We start from the raw sequence: 19,553 nt of genomic DNA, 5'->3' as shown, positions 1-19,553 counted from the left end.
GTGACATGGAGGGCCGACTGTACCCCTGTCCCAGAGCCTCCGTGACATATGTCTCCATAGTCAAAGTCTCCTCCTGGGACAACGGATACACGTGACTCCTGGGCAGTGCAGCATTTATCTGGAGGTTTATCACGCAATCCCCCTGTCGATGGGGTGGTAATAGGGTCGCCTTCTTCTTACTGAAGGCGATAGCCAAATCGGCATACTCAGCAGGAATGCGCACGGTGGAAACCTGGTCTGAACTCTCCACCGTTTTCGCACTGATGGAAACTCCTAAACACCTGGCTGAACACTCATCAGACCACCCCTGGAGAGCTCCCTGTCTCCACGAAAGTTTAGGATTGTGAATAGCCAGCCAGGGAATCCCCAGTACCACCGGAAACGCAGGTGAATCGATAAGGAACAGACTAATCCGTTCCTTATGATCCCCCTGCGTAATCATCTCCAGAGGAATTGTGGCCTACCTGACCAGCCCTGACCCTAACGGTCGACTATCTAAGGAGTGCACGGGGAAGGGGGGGTCTACCTTAACTAACGGAATCCTCAACTTCTGAGCGAGTCCGCGATCTATAAAATTCCCCGCTGCGCCTGAATCGACTAGCGCCTTATGCTGGAGAGAGGGGAAAAACTTAAGGAAACAGATTAACAAAAACATGTGTCCAACAAGAAGCTCTGGGAGAGAGTGGTGCTGACTCACCTGGGGTGACCGAGGAGTGTTCTGCCTGCCCTCTCGACTCCCAGATGGACTCCTCCAGCACCGACCGGAAGTGTGCCCTCTCCGGCCACAATGGGTACAGGAGGAGCCTCCTCCTCCCGTCTCCCTAGACACAGCCCCTCCTAAGCTCCATCGGGATTGGAGCAGGAGGGGGGGGGGGGGGGGGGGGGGCAGGTGGTGGAAAAGACAGGACCCTTTCAGAACGTCCGCGAGCAGCAGACCAGCACACTGCAGACCAGCACCAGCAGATGGTCTAGCTGGATAGACATGTCGATCAGTTCATCCAAGCTGAGCATAGTGTCCCGACAAGCCAGCTCCCTGCGGACGTCCTCTCTTAGGCTACACCTATAATGGTCTATCAGGGCCCTGTCGTTCCACCCAGCGGCCAAAGTCCGGAAATCCAAAGCAAAGTCCTGCACGCTCCTCGTCCCCTGCCGGAGATGGAACAACCTCTCACCCGCCGCTCGGCCCTCCGGAGGATGATCGCACACATGATGATCGCACACAGGATGACACAGGATGATGACACAGGATGATCGCACACATGATCGCCCCTCGCTGAGTCGGGCCTGTTCCAAATTGCGTTGGCCCACTCCAGGGCCCTACCTGTCAGGCAGGAGACGAGGACACTCACACTCTCCTCGTCCGAGGGAGCAGGCCGAACGGTGGCCAGGTAGAGCTCTAGTTGTAGCAGAAAGCCCTGACACCCCGCCGCCGCTCCATCGTACTCCCTCGGAGGCGTGATGCGCAGAGCGCTGGCACCGGATCCCGCTGGAGGAGATGGTAGAGTTACTGGTGGGAAAGTAGGTGGGGTAGTAGGGAGACCACTCCTCTCCCAACGATCCATCCTCTCCATCATTTGATCTATTGCTGATCCGATGCGATGGAGGATGGACGTATGCTGAAGGACTCTCTCCTCCAACGTGGGGAGAGGGGTGGTCGCTGCTCCTGCTGACTCCATCTGGTGGTGCGGGCTTCTGTAACGACGGGTGAGTGAAATGAGTGAGGAGTCCGATGCAGAGAGTGAAATGAACGGGAAAACGCTTTAATGTCCTTCAAATCGTAACAGGTCCAAAACATGGGTGAATGCCCAAAACACTGGCGCTAAACCAACCCAAAACCTAGACACACACTGGACAGCGAAAAACCCAAAACCAAAACACGATACATCACCAAACGTAACAACCAACAAGCCCGCACAAACACCAGCGGGCAAAACAAACTTAAATAACACCCATCCCAAAACCCCAACAAGGAACAGGTGAAAACAATTAGACAAAAACAAACGAAAAGGAAAAAGGGATCAGTGGCAGCGAATAGACCGGCGACGACGACCGCCGAGCGCCACCCGAGCAGGAAGGGGAGCCACCTTCGGTGGTATTCGTGACAGTTGCCTTGTTAACCAAACAACGACTTGCTAGTTTAGCTAATTAAACCACCCATCTTAGCTTGGTAATATGAACATTTAATTCAGCTAAGCCAATAATGTTTTCAATTCGACTTTTGCTTTCAAAAGCAGCTTAAACGTAAAACATGTAAGAACTATAGCCATTGAAAAATTGGAGTAATCAAGGTGACAGACAGTGACACATTCAATACCACCTTGCACACTCTTGCCTGCATGTAGGGTGCAATCATTACAACAGTTGCAAACGAGAGTTTCTATTGAACAAATTAAAGTTTATCCCCATTTCATTCTGTTTTCTTCCATTTAAGAAATGTTTTTCAACAGATTTGGTGGTATGAATATACCCCTGATCATATGCAAACACACTTTCAAGGCAGCCACATACAAACTGCATGATCACTTTTCTTGTTCTATAATTCCTTCTTGCATCTACACGCTCTGCTCCTCTCACCTTTTCTCTTTGCTTGTGGACTTCAGTGCACAACACATCAGTTGTCTGTGACCAGGCAAAACAAATATTCCAAGCAAAACCTATCATAACCGCTAAACACTTCACACAGCCATATTTAGCTAACGTCATAGTCAACATAGCTACTAGAGATAACACGTTAGTAAACCCGCTATAATCATGCTGTAAGTGTTACACACCTCGGAAGTGGTCAGCAAATAATAAACATGAATTAACAGGATAAAATTATGAGACAGAGAAACGGTAGTGTTATTCAATAGTAGGCCTTCTCCAAGATTTATTAAAATATTGTTCTCTTTTTTAAATATTTTTGTTGTCAAAATCAATTACACATTACAATTGCATTGTAGTATTACGTCGTTACATTCCACATTTCAGTATAAAAAATAAAGGTCACAAATTCAAAAAACTATTGCCATACATCTACACATTCACATATTACCTATCACTAATGTTCAAATCAATATTCCATATAATCTGAGGTTATTCAATCAGTAGTATTTAGTAGCAAAATATATTTGCATTGTAAAAACCATCAAGAGGCTACATTATATTCTATATATATATACAGTGGGGAGAACAAGTATTTGATACACTGACGATTTTGCAGGTTTTCCTACTTACACAGCATGTAGAGGTCTGTAATTTTGTATCATAGGCACAAAAAATCCAGAAAATCACATTGTATGATTTTAAAGTAATTAATTAGCATTTTATTGCATGCCATAAGTATTTGATACATCAGAAAAGCAGAACTTAATATTTGGTACAGAAACCTTTGTTTGCAATTACAGAGATCATACGTTTCCTGTAGTTCTTGACCAGGTTTGCACACACTGCAGCAGGGATTTTGGCCCACTCCTCCATACAGACCTTCTCCAGATCCTTCAGGTTTCGGGGCTGTTGCTGGGCAATACGGACTTTCAGCTCCCTCCAAAGATGTTCTATTGGGTTCAGGTCTGGAGACTGGCTAGGCCACTCCAGGACCTTAAGATGCTTCTTACAGAGCCACTCCTTAGTTGCCCTGGCTGTGTGTTTCGGGTCGTTGTCATGTTGGAAGACCCAGCCACGACCCATCTTCAATGCTCTTACTGAGGGAAGGAGGTTGTTGGCCAAGATCTCGCGATACATGGCCCCATCCATCCTCCCCTCAATATGGTGCAGTCGTCTTGTCCCCTTTGCAGAAAAGCATCCCAAAAGAATGATGTTTCCACCTCCATGCTTCACGGTTGGGATGATGTTCTTGGGGTTGTACTCATCCTTCTTCTTCCTCCAAACACAGCGAGTGGAGTTTAAACCAAAAAGCTCTATTTTTGTCTCATCAGACCACATGACCTTCTCCCATTCCTCCTCTGGATCATCCAGATGGTCATTGGCAAACTTCAGACGGGCCTGGACATGCGCTGGCTTGAGCAGGGGGACCTTGCGTGCGCTGCAGGATTTTAATCCATGACGGTGTAGTTTGTTACTAATGGTTTTCTTTGAGACTGTGGTCCCAGCTCTCTTCAGGTCATTGACCAGATCCTGCCGTGTAGTTCTGGGCTGATCCCTCACCTTCCTCATGATCATTGATGCCCCACGAGGTGAGATCTTGCATGGAGCCCCAGACCGAGGGTGATTGACCGTCATCTTGAACTTCTTCCATTTTCTAATAATTGCGCCAACAGTTGTTGCCTTCTCACCAAGCTGCTTGCCTATTGTCCTGTAGCCCATCCCAACCTTGTGCAGGTCTACAATTTTATCCCTGATGTCCTTACACAGCTCCCTGGTCTTGGTCATTGTGGCGAGGTTGGAGTCTGTTTGATTGAGTGTGTGGACAGGTGTCTTTTATACAGGTAACGAGTTCAAACAGGTGCAGTTAATACAGGTAATGAGTGGAGAATAGGAGGGATTCTTAAAGAAAAACTAACAGGTCTTTGAGAGCTGGAATTCTTACTGGTTGGTAGGTGATCAAATACTTATGTCATGCAATAAAATGCAAATTAATTACTTAAAAATCATACAATGTGATTTTTGTTTTAGATTCCGTCTCTCACAGTTGAAGTGTACCTATGATAAAAAATTACAGACCTCTACATGCTTTGTAAGTAGGAAAACCTGCAAAATCGGCAGTTTTCAAATACTTGTTCTCCCCACTGTATATAGTGTGTCAATTTTCAAAAGCTACAAATGACTGGAGGCCTGTGCTAAACAATGCTACAACCATTACCTTCTAAACCTTCTAAGCTAACAGTACCTGAAACCCACTTTCCTAGAGCTAGCTAGCGTTTAGGAAAGCTACATTTGGTTAGCATAAAGCGAATAATGTCAACTGGGCTTTGTCACGCCATAGCAATTTTGTGTCATTTTACAAGGACATACAGTGCATTTGGAAAGTATTCAGACGCCTTCACTTTTTCCAGTTTTTGTTACGTTACAGCCTTATTCTAAAATTGATTAAACATGTTCCTCAAATCTACACACAACACTCCATAATGACAAAGCGTAAACAGGTTTTTAGAAATGTTTGGAAATGTATTAAAAATAAAAAACAGATAGCTTATTTACATAAGTATTCAGACCCTTAGCTATGAGACTCAATGGAGCTCCGGTGCATCCTGTAACTAGGCCACTCAAGGTGTACTAGCTAATTACCTAGTAAATACATAGTTATTACCCGTTATTCCCGAGCTGGAACTTAGTGGCACTGAATTTACAGTGTAAACTTGAGTCTACTGTCAAAACCCCAAGCCTATACAGTGGGGCAAAAAAGTATTTAGTCAGCCACCAATTGTGCAAGTTCTCACTTAAAAAGATGAGAGGCCTGTAATTTTCATCATAGGTACACTTCAACTATGACAGACAAAAGGATAAAAAAATTCTCCAGAAAATCACATTGTAGGATTTTTTTATGAATTTATTTGCAAATTATGGTGGAAAATAAGTATTTGGTCAATAACAAAAGTTTATATCAATAGTTTGTTATATACCCTTTGTTGGCAATGACAGAGGTCAAACGTCTTCTGAAAGTCTACACAACATTTTCACACACTGTTGCTGGTATTTTGGCCCATTCCTCCATGCAGATCTCCTCTAGAGCAGTGATGTTTTGGGGCTGTTGCTGGGCAACACAGACTTTCAACTCCCTCCAAAGATTTTCTATGGGGTTGAGATCTGGAGACTGGCTAGGCCACTCCAGGACCTTGAAATCCTTCTTACGAAGCCACTCCTTCGTTGCCCGGGCGGTGTGTTTGGGATCATTGTCATGCTGAAAGACCCAGCCACGTTTCATCTTCAATGCCCTTGCTGATGGTAGGCTTTGTTACTTTGGTCCCAGCTCTCTGCAGGTCATTCACTAGGTCCCCCCGTGTGGTTCTGGGATTTTTGCTCACTGTTCTTGTGATCATTTTGTGAAGAAGTTACAGGTCTGTGAGAGCCAGAAATCTTGCTTGTTTGTAGGTGACCAAATGCTTATTTTCCACCATAATTTGCAAATGAATTCATAAAAAATCCTACAATGTGATTTTCTGTATTTCTTTCTCTCATTTTGTGTCATAGTTGAAGTGTACCTATGATGAAAATTACAGGCCTCTCTCATCTTTTTAAGTGGGAAAACTTGCACAATTGGTGGCTGACTAAATACTTTTTTGCCCCACTGTATTGTCTTGAATGGGTATTTCACTTGGGCTCTTATATGACATTTCTGGTGTCCTCGTTCAAAATATTCTGCCTGCCGCTATGCAAAATGAGATTGATGTCCATAGTCTATTGTATGTTGCTAACTCGGGGTCTCTTCTGGAATGCAGGCAAACTCTCTCTGGAGGAGTTCATCAAAGGTGCCAAGAGTGACCCTTCCATCGTCCGGCTCCTGCAATCTGACCAGGGAACCTCTCGCTAGTTCTGAAGACAAATGGACAACCACACACAGTCCTGAACACAGGAAAGCGGACAGATGGACCCTGTATCATCCCCCATCCAACACACACAACCACAGTTCACACAAGAAAGAGGTGGAAGAGGTTCAGTTGTCGTTACAACACTCATACCTTATTCCATGTATTATTGTTTACATTAGCAGTAGTTCCCTAGCCTGATCCCAGATCTGTTTGTGCTGTCTTGTCAACTCCATGCAAACAGATCTGAGACCAAACTGGCAGTTTCCCATATCCCAAATGCAGCAGTCTGAAAAATGCTTCCTACAGCGAATAATGTTTTCCGTTATGAAACATCCCATTCTGCATCCACAGTACCACTGATAGACTCTTACATTTCCTTGCAAATGTTTAAATGCTTAAGGTTTTATTTTTACTTGCCTTACTTCAGTCAAAGTGAAGTGCTTAATAATCGTAATATTTGTACTGAATGTATTACACTTGTATGTATTATGGACGTGTTACGGTAAGACGAAATCAACCAAAACTAATATTTTGTATATTAAACATCCTTATTCTTATTGTAATATTAGCTAGGAACAAGAGTTTTTCACAATGTACAGGTATTTCGAAAATGAATTTATTGCCCCCAACTGTAGAGGCAGTTCCAGTGTACTAAAACCAGTATCTTGTCATCTTTTGCAGTCACTGGTTTGTTTAACTCGAAAGGATAAACTCATTTCCAATAAGGAAACACTGGGGATACGCACCCTGAAGACTACAATGCAAATGTGTGCGTTCCCTTAGCGTTGTTTTTAGCTTGCTCCACCAGAAGCATCAGAATAGGGGAAAAAAACATAAGCAACTATCAGTTGTTCACTTCTCAGACACACGTCTTTGTGCTAGAAGTAGACTTGTACTGTAAAAAGATTATGCAACACAAGTCTCGGTGAAATGCTGCTTCTATGGTTTCTGTAGCTAGCGTGTCCATTACAGGCGACTAAAGTCCGAAAAACATATGCAACCTTTGCAGTCTAGTTTCAGGGTTAGAGATTCACTACGGCCATGGCTGTGAATGACCTCTATCCCTGTGGAGTTAAACAAACCAGTATCTGCAAAAGATGACAACATACTGGTTTTAATACACTGGAACTACCAGTACAGTTGGGGGCCATAAAAATTTATTTTTCAAAATACCTGTGCTACAGCAATGGTACATTGTTAAAGTGAGAAACTCAATTATTTTGTGTTCCTAGCTAAAATTACATTGACAGTGAAGCTGGTCATTTCACAACACAGAATACACATACATAAATAATGATGAAACAGTATTCTCTTTTTATTTTGTAACAAAAATTTCATTTTGTTTTCACACAATCTAAATAAAGTTTTATAAGAAAAACAAGAAGTCCCACGGTATTGCCCTTTGTCCTGCACAGACACCGACAGAATAAAATAAAAATACGACAACTAAATCCCCCAAATATATATAGTCACATCAGGCCGGGCATGAAAGTGAAATCGAATACAACCATGTCTGATTAGCTTGACGTCAGAGTGGCGAAACAAGGAAGAGGGGACGGTTGCAGAAAGGAATGTTCCAACTGGACAGCCATATCCAGAAAACGCCTCCACTCTTTCCAAAAAGGTAGGGCCTGCATAATTAATGCAGTGACTAATATTCAGCAGGTCTGTGAGGCGGAGTCTTACAGACATCGACAGCTCATAAGTATTTTACCTATCCAGGCGTTGCAATATCTAAGCAGTGGAACTCGGCCGATGTGAGAAGCTGCAGGTGACTTTCTGACCCTGTTCAATTCACAGGAGGTTGGTGGCATCTAACTTGGGGAGGACGGGTTCACAGTAATGGTTGGAACGTTAGAAGTCGAATGGTATCGAACTCAAACACATGGTTGTAACGTTACAGCTATTATTATGAGCCAACCTCCCCTCAGCAGCCTCCTGTGGTTCAATTACTTCAGCAATGCATCCTTGCGTCTTTCCAACCTTCTTTGAAGTACTCACAGATCTGAATTTGTTGGACTGATGAAAGTAAACGGGTGGTAAGCTTCCTAACACCTCTCTAATCGCTTATAGATCTGTGTTAACCTGAAGGAAACAGAGGGAAGAATGCATTTCTCAACAGGGCCACACTCTCTTAAATGTATTTTATCTTCTGGGGTATTTCAGTAACGGGGCGACCCAGTCTCCAACTTGCTCCACGGGAGAGGAGAGACTGGCCATGCCGAGGTAGACCAGACAGACAAGATGTCGTCAAACCGGAACGCTGGGCTCACAACTCGTCCTTGCCAAAGTTGTCGTCTAGGTCCACGTCACTCAGGTCGTAGTCATCCTCCACGGGAAGCTGGGGATAAAAGAGGAGAGAGAGAGGATCGAGGACTGGGCAGGCAAACAATATAACATATTCATTAGAAACCAAACGTAAGAAAGCGAACCAAAACTGGGAGGGGTTAACTTTTTTGCACAACTTATTCTGTTCCCAAATATTCCCAATGATGTGCACAAATGAATAAGACCCTGTGGTGTATTCAGTGGGGTGAAACTATTCTCTTGGACATCTTATTGGTTCTACACGATCTCTATCTGGATGTTCTGTAACGTTACATCGTCATGAACTGGCCCGAGGCAAGACTTGGGTAAAGCTCAAATCACCTAGTCCAGCCAAAACTGTATTATGGTACGAGGACCTCGGAGGATCACATGTGACCTTTGACCACTCCCACTCACCTCGCCGTCTTTGCCGTCCCAGGCTTCGATAGAGTTGATATTAGGCAAAGCCCCGCCCCCGACGGTAGCAGTGGAGCCACGGCCTACAGACAGATCCCTAAAAAAAAAAAAAATAAGAGAAATTTCCTTAAAATGATACTGTACCACACCTGATTAGCTGCTCTCCAGGACCCTAATTAGCTAAATCAAGTTGGAGCAAAAGCCTTTGTGACCCAGTAGCTCTACAGGAAGAGGGTTGGGTATGGACTACGTCCCAAATGGCACCCTATTCCAGTTATAGGCACTATTAAAGTAGTGCATTATATAGGGAATAGGGTGCCATTTAGGATGCATCCATGGTCTATACTATACTGTATAAAACACTAAATGGGCGCCCCTACCTGAGGAACTCGTGAATGCCAGTCTCGCTGAACGAGCCCTTGAGCAGGGCGAACTTCATCTTGCGGGCGTTGATGGCCGCCATGGCAGGGTATCCGAACCCTCCAATGCCCAGTGATGCCTCAAGCTCCATCTGAACACCAGCCTCAGTCCACAGCCAGCTAGAGAGAGAAGACTTGCATTGCTAATCAAACTAAATGGATGAATTTATACTGGGTTAAATTAATTAATCCACAGTCAGATCAAAATCATTCATAGACAGTTGTGTGCGTTTGAGATCAACTGCATTGGCTAATCCACAAATCCTATTGAGTACTAACATAGGATAAAATAACTTGTATATCAGTCGGTGATGTGTTCAAATGCAGGCTCTTTCTATATACTGACCCCCACATCTTCTTCTTGTACTTCTCTGCCATCTTCATCATCACCTCCAGGTAGCCATTCCTGCCTGCTGCACCTGCAACGAGTCAAGAAAGGGACAGTTTTGTACAGATTCAAAATTGCAAAAATCAATGAACCGTCATGAGGTACAACGCCACGTGCCATATCAAACAGCCTGAGAATAAAAGCATAAACGTGATCAGGGGACTAACTGAAGAGAGTAGTTCCATCTAACCTGTGTCCAGGATGTGGGGCAGCACAGCAATGACACAGAGCTGGTAATCATCGCAGGTCTTCTTCAGGACATCTGCATTAAGGATCTGAGAGTCACACACACACACACACATTCAGAATCTGTCTGTCAGAAGAAAAACACACTAAACATCAAAGTTAGAAGACATCCATTTAAAATATGTTATTGTTCTAATTAACTTTCATCCGGAGAGCATAAAACAATAACGGTGTAACGGTTCACCAAACCCACAGTTCAGTACGTCACGGTTCGGGTGTAGCACTGCGGAAAAATGAAATTCCAACAGTTATTGTAGTTAATTGTAGTTTATTTGGCTAAATTAAAAAGCACCCTATTTCTGGCCCAAGTACAGTTTGTGACATCATTCACAAAGTCACCGGCATTGTCTGTTGTGACAGGGGTCATTAAATTGGGCCTCTTGAAGTTTAAAAAGTTGGACCCGTTCCGAAATGGACGTCGGGCTTTCCCACCAGAACAAATATGTATTAATACATTTTTCAATATAGAGACCCGTTCCGAACAGGCCCGAGGACGACCAGTTCCGTATAGACATGTTGTGTCGTCAACATAGCATTATAAATATTCACTTACCTTTGATGATCTTCATCAGAATGCACTCCCAGGAATCCCAGTTCCACAAAAAATGTTTGATAAAGTTCATCATTTATGTCCATATACCTCCTTTTGTTAGGGCTTTTGGTAAACAAATTCAAACGCGCGTGCGTTTCCAGAGGAAAGGTCAGACATAGTCAAAAAAGTTATATTACTGGTCGTAGAAACATATCAAACGAATAGAATATATAGAATCAATCTTTAGGATGTTTTTAACATAAATCTTCAATAATGTCCCAACCGGAGAATTCCTTTGTCTGTAGAAAAGCAATGGAACGCGAGGTAACTTTCACATGATCGCGCGTCACAAGCTCGTGGCTGCTGGCATACCTCTGACTCATTCCCGTCTCATTCAGCCCCCCTTCACAGTAGAAGCCTGAAACAACATTCGAAAGACTGTTGACATCTAGTGGAAGCGTTAGGAAGTGCAAGATGACCAATATCCCACTATCTTCAATAGGGGCCGTGTTGAAAAACTACAAACCTCAGATTTCCCACTTCCTGGTTGGATTTTTTCTCAGATTTCTGCCTGCCATGAGTTCTGTTATACTCACAGACATCATTCAAACAGTTTTAGAAACATCCGAGTGTTTTCTATCCAATACTACTAATAATATGCATATATTAGCATCTGGGACTGAGTAGCAGGTACTCTGGGCACGCTTTTCATACAAAAGTGAAAATGCTGCCCCCTATCCCAATGAAGTTAACTAACCTGCAGATGAGCTTCAATGCCATTACAACTCTCTTTCCGTGGCCTCCAACTACTCTTAAATGCAAGCAAAACTAAATGCATACTCTTCAACCGATCGCTGCCCACACCTACCCACCCATCCAGCATCACTACTCTGAACGGTTCTGACTTAGAATATGTGGACAACTACAAATACCTAGGTGTCTGGTTACACTGTAAACTCCCCTTCCAGACTCATTAAGCAACTCCAATCCAAATTTAAATCTAGAATCGGCTTCCTATTTTGCAACAACGCATCCTTCACTCATGCAGCCAAACATACCCTCGTAAAACTGACCATCCTACCGATCCTCGACTTCGGCGATGTAATTTACAAAATAGCCTCCAGTAGAGTCTATCACAGTGCCATCCGTTTTGTCACCAAAGCCCCACATTACTACCCACCACTGCGACCTGTCCGCTCTCGTTGGCTGGCCCTCGTTCCATACTCGTTGCCAAACCCACTGGCTGCAGGTCATCTACAAGTCTCTGCTAGGTAAAGCCCCGCCTTATCTCAGCTCACTGGTCACCATAGCAGAACCCACCCGTTTCACGCACTCCAGCAGGTATATCTCACTGGTCACCCCCAAAGCCAATTCTTCCTTCGGCCGCATTTTCTTCCAGTTCTCTGCTGCCAATGACTGGAACGAACTGCAAAAATCACTGAAGCCGGAAAGTCATATCTCCCGCACTAGCTTTAAGCACCAGCTGCCAGAGCAGCTCACAGATCACTGCACCTGTACACAGCCATAACTACCTCATACCCATACTGTATTTATCTTGCTACTTTGCACCCAATATCTCTACCTGCACATTCATCTTCTGCAAATCTATCACTCCAGTGTTTAATTGCTATATTGTAATTACGTCGCCACCATGGCCTATTTATTGCCTTACCTCCCTTTTCCTACCTCATTTGCACACACTGTATATAGACTTTTTCTACTGTATTATTGACTGTATGTTTGTTTATTCCATGTGTAACTCTGTTGTTGTATGTGTCGAACTGCTTTGCTTTATCTTGGCCAGGTCGCAGTTGTAAATGAGAACTTGTTCTCAACTGACCTACCTGGTTAAATAAAGGTGAAAAAAATAAATAATACAAAATGACTGTAGTGGCACTTTGATGACTTGTGATTGGCGACAACAACAAGCTGCATAGGCTATTCTTGTTGAACAGTGGAGAACATACAAACATCTTATCTACAACTCTGTCCATCGCCATTGTAAGCGACTGTGCAGCCAAAATGTCCCCAAAAGGGTGGTAGGGTTAAGGGAAAATAAAGGACAATCTATTTTTATTTATTTTTTTAAATATGGGGGATTGGGAATGATGCAGAAAATGACATTAATGGAAGGCACAATCTGCAATATTAAAGCTGATCTACCCCCTAAAAAATATATGTTCCCAAATATGGAGATTTAAACAATTATGTAGGATCCTCTCCAATTCTGGTTTATCGATCCCACCATCTACTGGTCCCGGTTGCACCTCACAAAAGAATACTTTGAAATCACCAATTAAGATTATAATTTTGATTACAACGTGCGCATAGGCTGTAGTTGTTTTAACAGAATACCCTACAATGTTTTCAGCTCAGAATTTACTCATGAGGCAATGGCATACAACGGAGCGTAGGCATAGCCTATAGGCCTCGTGTTTAGATTTATATACTGAACAATAATATAAATGCAACATGTAAAGTGTTGATCCCATGTTTCATGAGCTGAAATTAAAGATCCCAGAAATGTTCTGAATGCACAAAAAGCATTGTACACAATGTGCTTACATCCCTGTTAGTGAGAATTACTCCTTTGCCAAGATAAACCATCCACCTGACAGTTGTGGTATATCAAGAAACTGATTAAAAAGCATGATCCTTAGACAGGTGCCGGGGGCTTTACTTGGCTCATCGCACTCTAGCGACGCCTTGTGGTGGGCAGTGCGCGTGCAGGCTGACTACGGTCGTCAGTTGTTTTCTCTGATACATTGGTGAGGCAGGCTTCCGGGTTAATCGAGATAACTTTTTATGGCTGCAGGGGCAGTATTGAGTAGCTTGGATGAAAAGGTGCCCATTGTAAACGGCCAGCTCCTCAGTCTCAGTTGCTAATATATGCATATTATTATTAGTATTGGATAGAAAACACAAAAGTTTCCAAAACTGTCAAAATATTGGCTGTGAGTATAACAGAACTGATATTGCAGGCGAAACCCTGAGGAAAATCAAAACAGGAAGTGGCTTCTATTTTGAAAACTCCATGTTCCATAGCCTCTGCTGGATTTAAAGGGATATGAACCAGATTCCTTTTCCTATCGCTTCCTCAAGGTGTCAGTCTTCAGACAGTTTCAGGCTTTTATTTTGAAAAGTGAGCCAGAACGATAACAACGCGTCAAATGGTCACATGAGTTTTGGACAGCCATTGTTTTCCCCTCTCCTACTGTGAAAGACATTTGCGGTTGATATATTATCGATTATATATTTTAAAAACAACATGAGGATTGACTATAAAAAACGTTTGACATGTTTGTGGACATTATGGAAACTATTTGGAATTTTCGTCTGCGTTGTCGTGACCGCTCTTTCCTGTGGATTTCTGAACATAACGCGACAAACAAACGGAGGTATTTTGGATATTAAAATCATCTTTATGGAACAAACTGAATATTTGTTGTGTAACTGGGAGTCTCGTGAGTGAAAACATCCGAAGATCAAAGGTAAACAATTAATTTGATTGCTTTTCTAATTTTCGCGACCAAGCTTCCTGATGCTAAGTGTACTTAATGTTTTGTAGTGCGATCGATAAATTTACACAAACGCTTGGATTGCTTTCGCTGAAAAGCATAATTTCAAAATCTGACACGACAGGTGGATTAACAAAAGGCTAAGCTGTGTTTTCCTATATTGCACTAGTGATTTCATGAATATAAATATTTGTAGTAATATTGCTATTCAGCGGTTGTTGATGACACTTATCCCGATATCGGGATTGCAGCCATAACAAGTTAAGAAGCGCAGTTTGGTGGGTCATGTTTTTTCGGAGGACGCATAACTCGACCCTCGCCTCTACCGAGCCCATTGGAGAGTTGCAGCGATGAGACAAGATCATAATCACGAAATTGTGGAGGAATGAAAAAAAACATTTACATTTGTTTTTATGCTCTCCATCAGAATAAATTATCATATTGTACATGCAGACACGGACTCGCAGACACGGACCTCGAGCAGCTCCGGAGGAGCTGCATTGTCGGAGAACAGGTCCAGAGCCCCGGCAATGATGTCACCTCGGGTCCTTCCCCCCTGGTAGTCCTCAGGCTCCTCCCCTTTCTTGAAGATCTTAATGGTGGGAAATCCACGGATCTGCAGATACGGAGAGAGAAACAGGACAAACCTCAGTCCATGGCCACGTTCAGTTGGCAAACTTGGTGGAACATTGCCGATAGAGATGTCATGAATAGGCGAACGTGATTCCTAAACTTTCTGCTGTTGTGTACAGATGAACAGACAGTGGTGCACAGCTCATCAGTGGTGAGGCTACACTGATAGTATCTGACTGCTGTGATGTTTTGGTGGGTGTTTTCTGCTCACCCCATAGCGGCTGGCCAGACCTTGGTGCACAGTGGCATCCACTGCTCCAAGGTGGACCTTGTCCTTGGTCTGCTCCTTGACGGCCGAGGCTGCAGCCGCCCACTCAGGCTCCAGGCTCTTGCAGTGGCCACACCAGGGGGCAAAGAACTCCACTAGCCACACTTCACCACTGTTTAGAACCAGCCGGTCAAAGTTGTCGTCGGTCAGCTCCACAACATCTTTCTTACTGCCGCCGCCGCCACCACCACTCTAGAGAAAAACAACCACGAAGATACGTTAACTTAGACGCACCGCTTACACTCTGCTCAAAATATACAGTGCCTTCCGTAATTATTGGGACAGGGACACGCTGTTGTTGTTTTGGCTCTGTACTCCAGCACTGTGGATTTCAACTGACTGACACAATGACTGAGGTTAAAGTGCAGACTGTCAGCTTTAATTTGAGGGTATTTTCATCCATATACAGGTGAATCATTTAGAAATTACAGAACTTTTTGTACATAATCCCCCAATTTTAGGGGAACAAAAGAATTGGGACAAATTCAAATATGTGTATTAAAGTAGTCAAAAGTGTAGTATTTGGTCCCATATTCCTAGCACGCAACAATTACATCAAGCTTGTGACTGACTCTACAATCTCGTTAAATGCATTTGCTGTTTGTTTTGGTTGTTTAGAAACATCTATTCTTATTTACAATAATAGTGACTCCAAAATGACACATTATTTACCATTCCTTTCCTTTGGCACAAAAAAGTGTGTAGAGTCACAAGTCTGCTGTAATCATTGTGTGCTAGGAATATGGAACCAAATACCAAAATCGGACTACTACAATACCAATAAGTGAATTTGTCTCAATACTTTTGGTGCCCTAAAAACAATGGGGGGGACAGTGCTGTAATTTCTATACAGTTCATCCGATATGGATGAAAATACCCTCAAATTAAAGCTGACATTCTGCACTTTACCCTCATAGTCATTGTATCATTTCAAATCTGAAGTGCAGAGCCAAAACAACACATGTATCACTGTCCAAATAATTACAGAGGGCACTGTATGTTTCAACAAAAAGAGACTTGACATGATTCTTAAAACCCACACTGTCATTTTAAAATTCTTTCAACAGGTGGCTAAATGTTGTAGGACACTGGAGTCATGTGCAATAGGGTACAACGTAGCAAAACGTTTTGTAACAGAAAAAAACAATCTGTTATTATTGGACGAGATCAGATAGTAACTCCCCATTTCTAAACATTTTCTTCCTACTTAACATGACCCAGCCTAGGTGTAAGTAGTAGTTAGTTACCTGTCTACTGTAGTCAGAGCCACCCGACCTGCCACTCATCCTGTCCTTCACCAGAGTGTGAAGAGCATTCAGGGCACCGTCCACAATGGCCTGGCTATTGCGCCCACCTGAGGGAGGGAGAAAGATTATTAACACCAGTTTCCTAAACGCCCCACAGTTTGGAAGCCACTACACTAGACACCAAAATAAAAACCAAAATAGGGATGATAAACTGAACTCATTTTTGTTTTCCATTGCAAAACCTTTTGCTATGGGTGTGCACTAATGAATACAAACCCAGGGTTGTGTTCATTAGGCACAAAAAGGAAGAAAATGGGACTGAAACAGGGAGGGACTACCTGAACCAATAAGAAATGCAGATGTATTTATTTTTTAATTGACAAGCTATTAGACGTACCTTGGTAATCGTCGGGCTTGTTCTTATTGGCACCAAAGATCTTGATGGTGGGGAAGCCTTTGACACTGTACTGACCACCCAGGGAGTTGTGCTGGTCGGCGTCCACCGCACCGACCTTAACGATCCCCTGAGGGAAGAGAAAAAAGCGAGAGGTTACTGTCATTGGTATAGCTCATAGAGTGCTAGTGAGTTCCATTTGTTTTGTACTCAAAACTAGAAAGATATACACCCAGGCCATAGCAATCTCACAAAGTTGTCATGAAAAGGTACACTCCGTTTATTGTGAATTCAGTTGTAGTGATCAAATTGTCCTGCACAGCTGTGATCACTGTATGTGGAATTCACTGTAGTAATGTGCAGTCTTTGTCTCTAGTGACATAGCACTGTAATAAAACATCTTAAGTTGATCTCATTTTGGTGTAATTAAACCAAAAGACAGTGTCATAACACTGCAATAACAAATGTGCAGTTTACCTTCAAGGCTGTAGCTGTTTTCTTCCAGTCAGCAGTCAGACTCTGGCAGTGGCCACACCTGTGGAGAGAAACAGTTAAGTCTGAGGCACCAGACTACACACAGCCTGATATAAAATCGACAAAGTGAAGTCTACACAAATCCCATGCAAAGAGTTTCATAACAATCGGAGGGATAGTGAGTAATTCTGGTTTTGCATAGACCTGCAACAGATGTTTGTTGAGACAGGATGCGTGCAGTGGCTTCAAGATCATGTCAAAGGGAATATGGGTTTACTAATATATCAACTTCTTTATCATTGTCATAATTGACCCTTATAAACTGGGGGGTATTTAGTGAGGTGCCGTGATCAGAAAGCTGCAGAAATGTAATTGACACAATTCCCTATTCTGCCTGACAGACAATGTAATCCATTCTACACCAGACATTTCAATCTAAACATTTTCTAATGTTACACCCTCCTGAATGCGCCCCCAGGTCTACAGTTTTGGTTGTCCCTACTTGACAGGATATTGGGATAAGGAGATTACGTACAACACTAACTACTGCTTGGTGACAATTTCACTCTCGAGCAAGTTCTCAGTATTTCATTGGGCCCAGGGAAGACTTGACCACTCACCAAGGTGCGTAAAATTCGATGAGCCATAGGCTGTCGCTCTGAAGAACCTCCCGGTTGAAGTTGGAGGGGTTGAGTTCAACCACATCATCGCTAGCAGAGTAGAAGCCTTGGACCATAAAGACCAGGGAACACCCCAACAGAGCTGGTGGGAAATAGGAAGGAGCTGAATGTGAGATGCGTCTGTTCACATTGTCATATTGCATACATAAGCAAACTAACACAACAGCACAATTCCATTGTCTACAGTTCAGCAGAAAAAAATAAGTATCTATCTATCTAGCTAGCTAGTTAGTTAGCATAGGTAGCTAGCGCTACAAAAGTTGGCACATCAAGCCAAACTGCAAATAACTATTTAACTAGTTAGTTAGCTTAGAATACAGGAGCTGTTTGAGCCGTCATCGGGTATTCATTTTGCTGGTCGTCTTTTAAGCCATCCTGTAGCTGTCATTACTGTTAGTTCGTTTACAAGGCCACGAACATTCATATGGTTAGCTACAGTGAAGCAAACTGTAACCTGATTCAATAGCTAGCTAACGTAAGCAATCTTGCACACATCGTATTATGGCCACCATGATATTAACCTAGTTATAATACAAAAACATCCGAACACAAGCTGTTTAGACTTTCTTACCAAGTAAAAGTCTCATGGTTCCCTGTGCACCTCTCTAATTTCTTGTCATGCACAGCGCTAGAAGAGAGGGCGACAAAATATTACCGTGGCCCACGCTGATTGGTTCTCCGCAGGCTGTGCCGCTCCATGTCCAATCAGAACTCGACGTGTAGTTTTTACCAACAGGGGGGAAAAAGGAAGAAAGATATTTTTTTTTTTAAAGGAAGGAAGATGCTTGCAGAGCCAAAATGCTACCAGTGCAAGTCATTTATTACAATGATTTTTATTAGTTTGCTGCATAGGCCGTTATCAATAGAACGTCACAATACAGTGCATAGATTTCGATTTGGGGCTGTGGGGAGCAAGGAGCCCCCTGATCTGCGAAAACCATTTTCAAGCATTGGCGGTCTGGCAATTCTGGCAAATGCCAGAAGGGCCGGACCATCTTCTATTAAGGTGGGCTGGTCAAAAAAATATATAAAAACGTTAATTCACATTAAAAGTAAAACACCCATCATCAAAGAGAATGAAACCCGCTCTGATTCTGCCAGTCACTCAGTCAAAACCGGAAAATGGAAAGGTGATGCCTAATAAATTAGAGACCAAAAAAGTTTTGAGGCTGATGCTACTAAATGTGTGAAATTAACTGACTTATTTGCAAAAATTTCTGGTTCTGCTGGTTCGAGTGCTTTTTATGTCTGTGACAAATGACAGATCATCTTCTGTGGTGCAGTCGAGGTAGGAAGAAAACCACAGAGAAAGACACACTCATGCACAATGACACAGATCATGTAGCCTACTACTACTAGTTCCAATCAAATTTATTTGTCACATACACATGGTTAGCAGATGTTAATGTAAGGGTAGCGAAATGCTTGTGCTTCTAGTTCTGACAATGCAGTAATAACCAACGAGTAATCTAACCTAACAATTCCAAAACTTCTACCTTATACACACAAGTGTAAAGGGATAAAGAATATGTACATAAAGATATATGAATGAGTGATGGTACA

General features: G+C 43.0%; 2 protein-coding genes across 6 annotated transcripts in view; one reads left to right on the top strand and one right to left on the bottom strand.

Annotated features, from left to right (window-relative positions):
• Positions 1–7,848, top strand: part of LOC110522014 (hippocalcin-like protein 1) — a 66,265-nt gene extending 58,417 nt beyond the window's left edge. For all 5 annotated transcript variants that reach the window (XM_090232312.1, XM_090232311.1, XM_090232314.1 and 2 more), the window contains exon 4: positions 6,378–7,848. In XM_090232312.1, coding sequence (XP_090088438.1) covers positions 6,378–6,469 — 92 coding nt within the window. In that variant the 3' untranslated portion in view covers positions 6,470–7,848. The remainder of the gene's footprint in view (positions 1–6,377) is intronic.
• On the bottom strand, positions 7,759–18,942 carry LOC110522011 (protein disulfide-isomerase A6). The gene is made up of 12 exons (XM_021600070.3): positions 18,562–18,942; positions 17,931–18,072; positions 17,314–17,371; positions 16,840–16,966; positions 16,443–16,549; positions 15,139–15,387; positions 14,770–14,910; positions 10,189–10,273; positions 9,957–10,029; positions 9,572–9,730; positions 9,192–9,288; positions 7,759–8,808 (listed from the first exon to the last, which is right to left on the bottom strand). Exons 1-12 carry the CDS (start codon positions 18,575–18,577, stop codon positions 8,737–8,739), a joined length of 1,326 nt encoding a protein of 441 aa, XP_021455745.1. The 5' UTR covers positions 18,578–18,942; the 3' UTR covers positions 7,759–8,736.
• Positions 18,943–19,553: the final 611 nt, after the last annotated feature.

The sequence above is a fragment of the Oncorhynchus mykiss genome, chromosome 4 (assembly GCF_057628025.1).
Source record: "Oncorhynchus mykiss isolate SJ-2025 chromosome 4, ASM5762802v1, whole genome shotgun sequence".
Lineage (NCBI taxonomy): Eukaryota > Metazoa > Chordata > Actinopteri > Salmoniformes > Salmonidae > Oncorhynchus > Oncorhynchus mykiss.
This window is presented reverse-complemented; position numbering and strand designations above follow the sequence as displayed.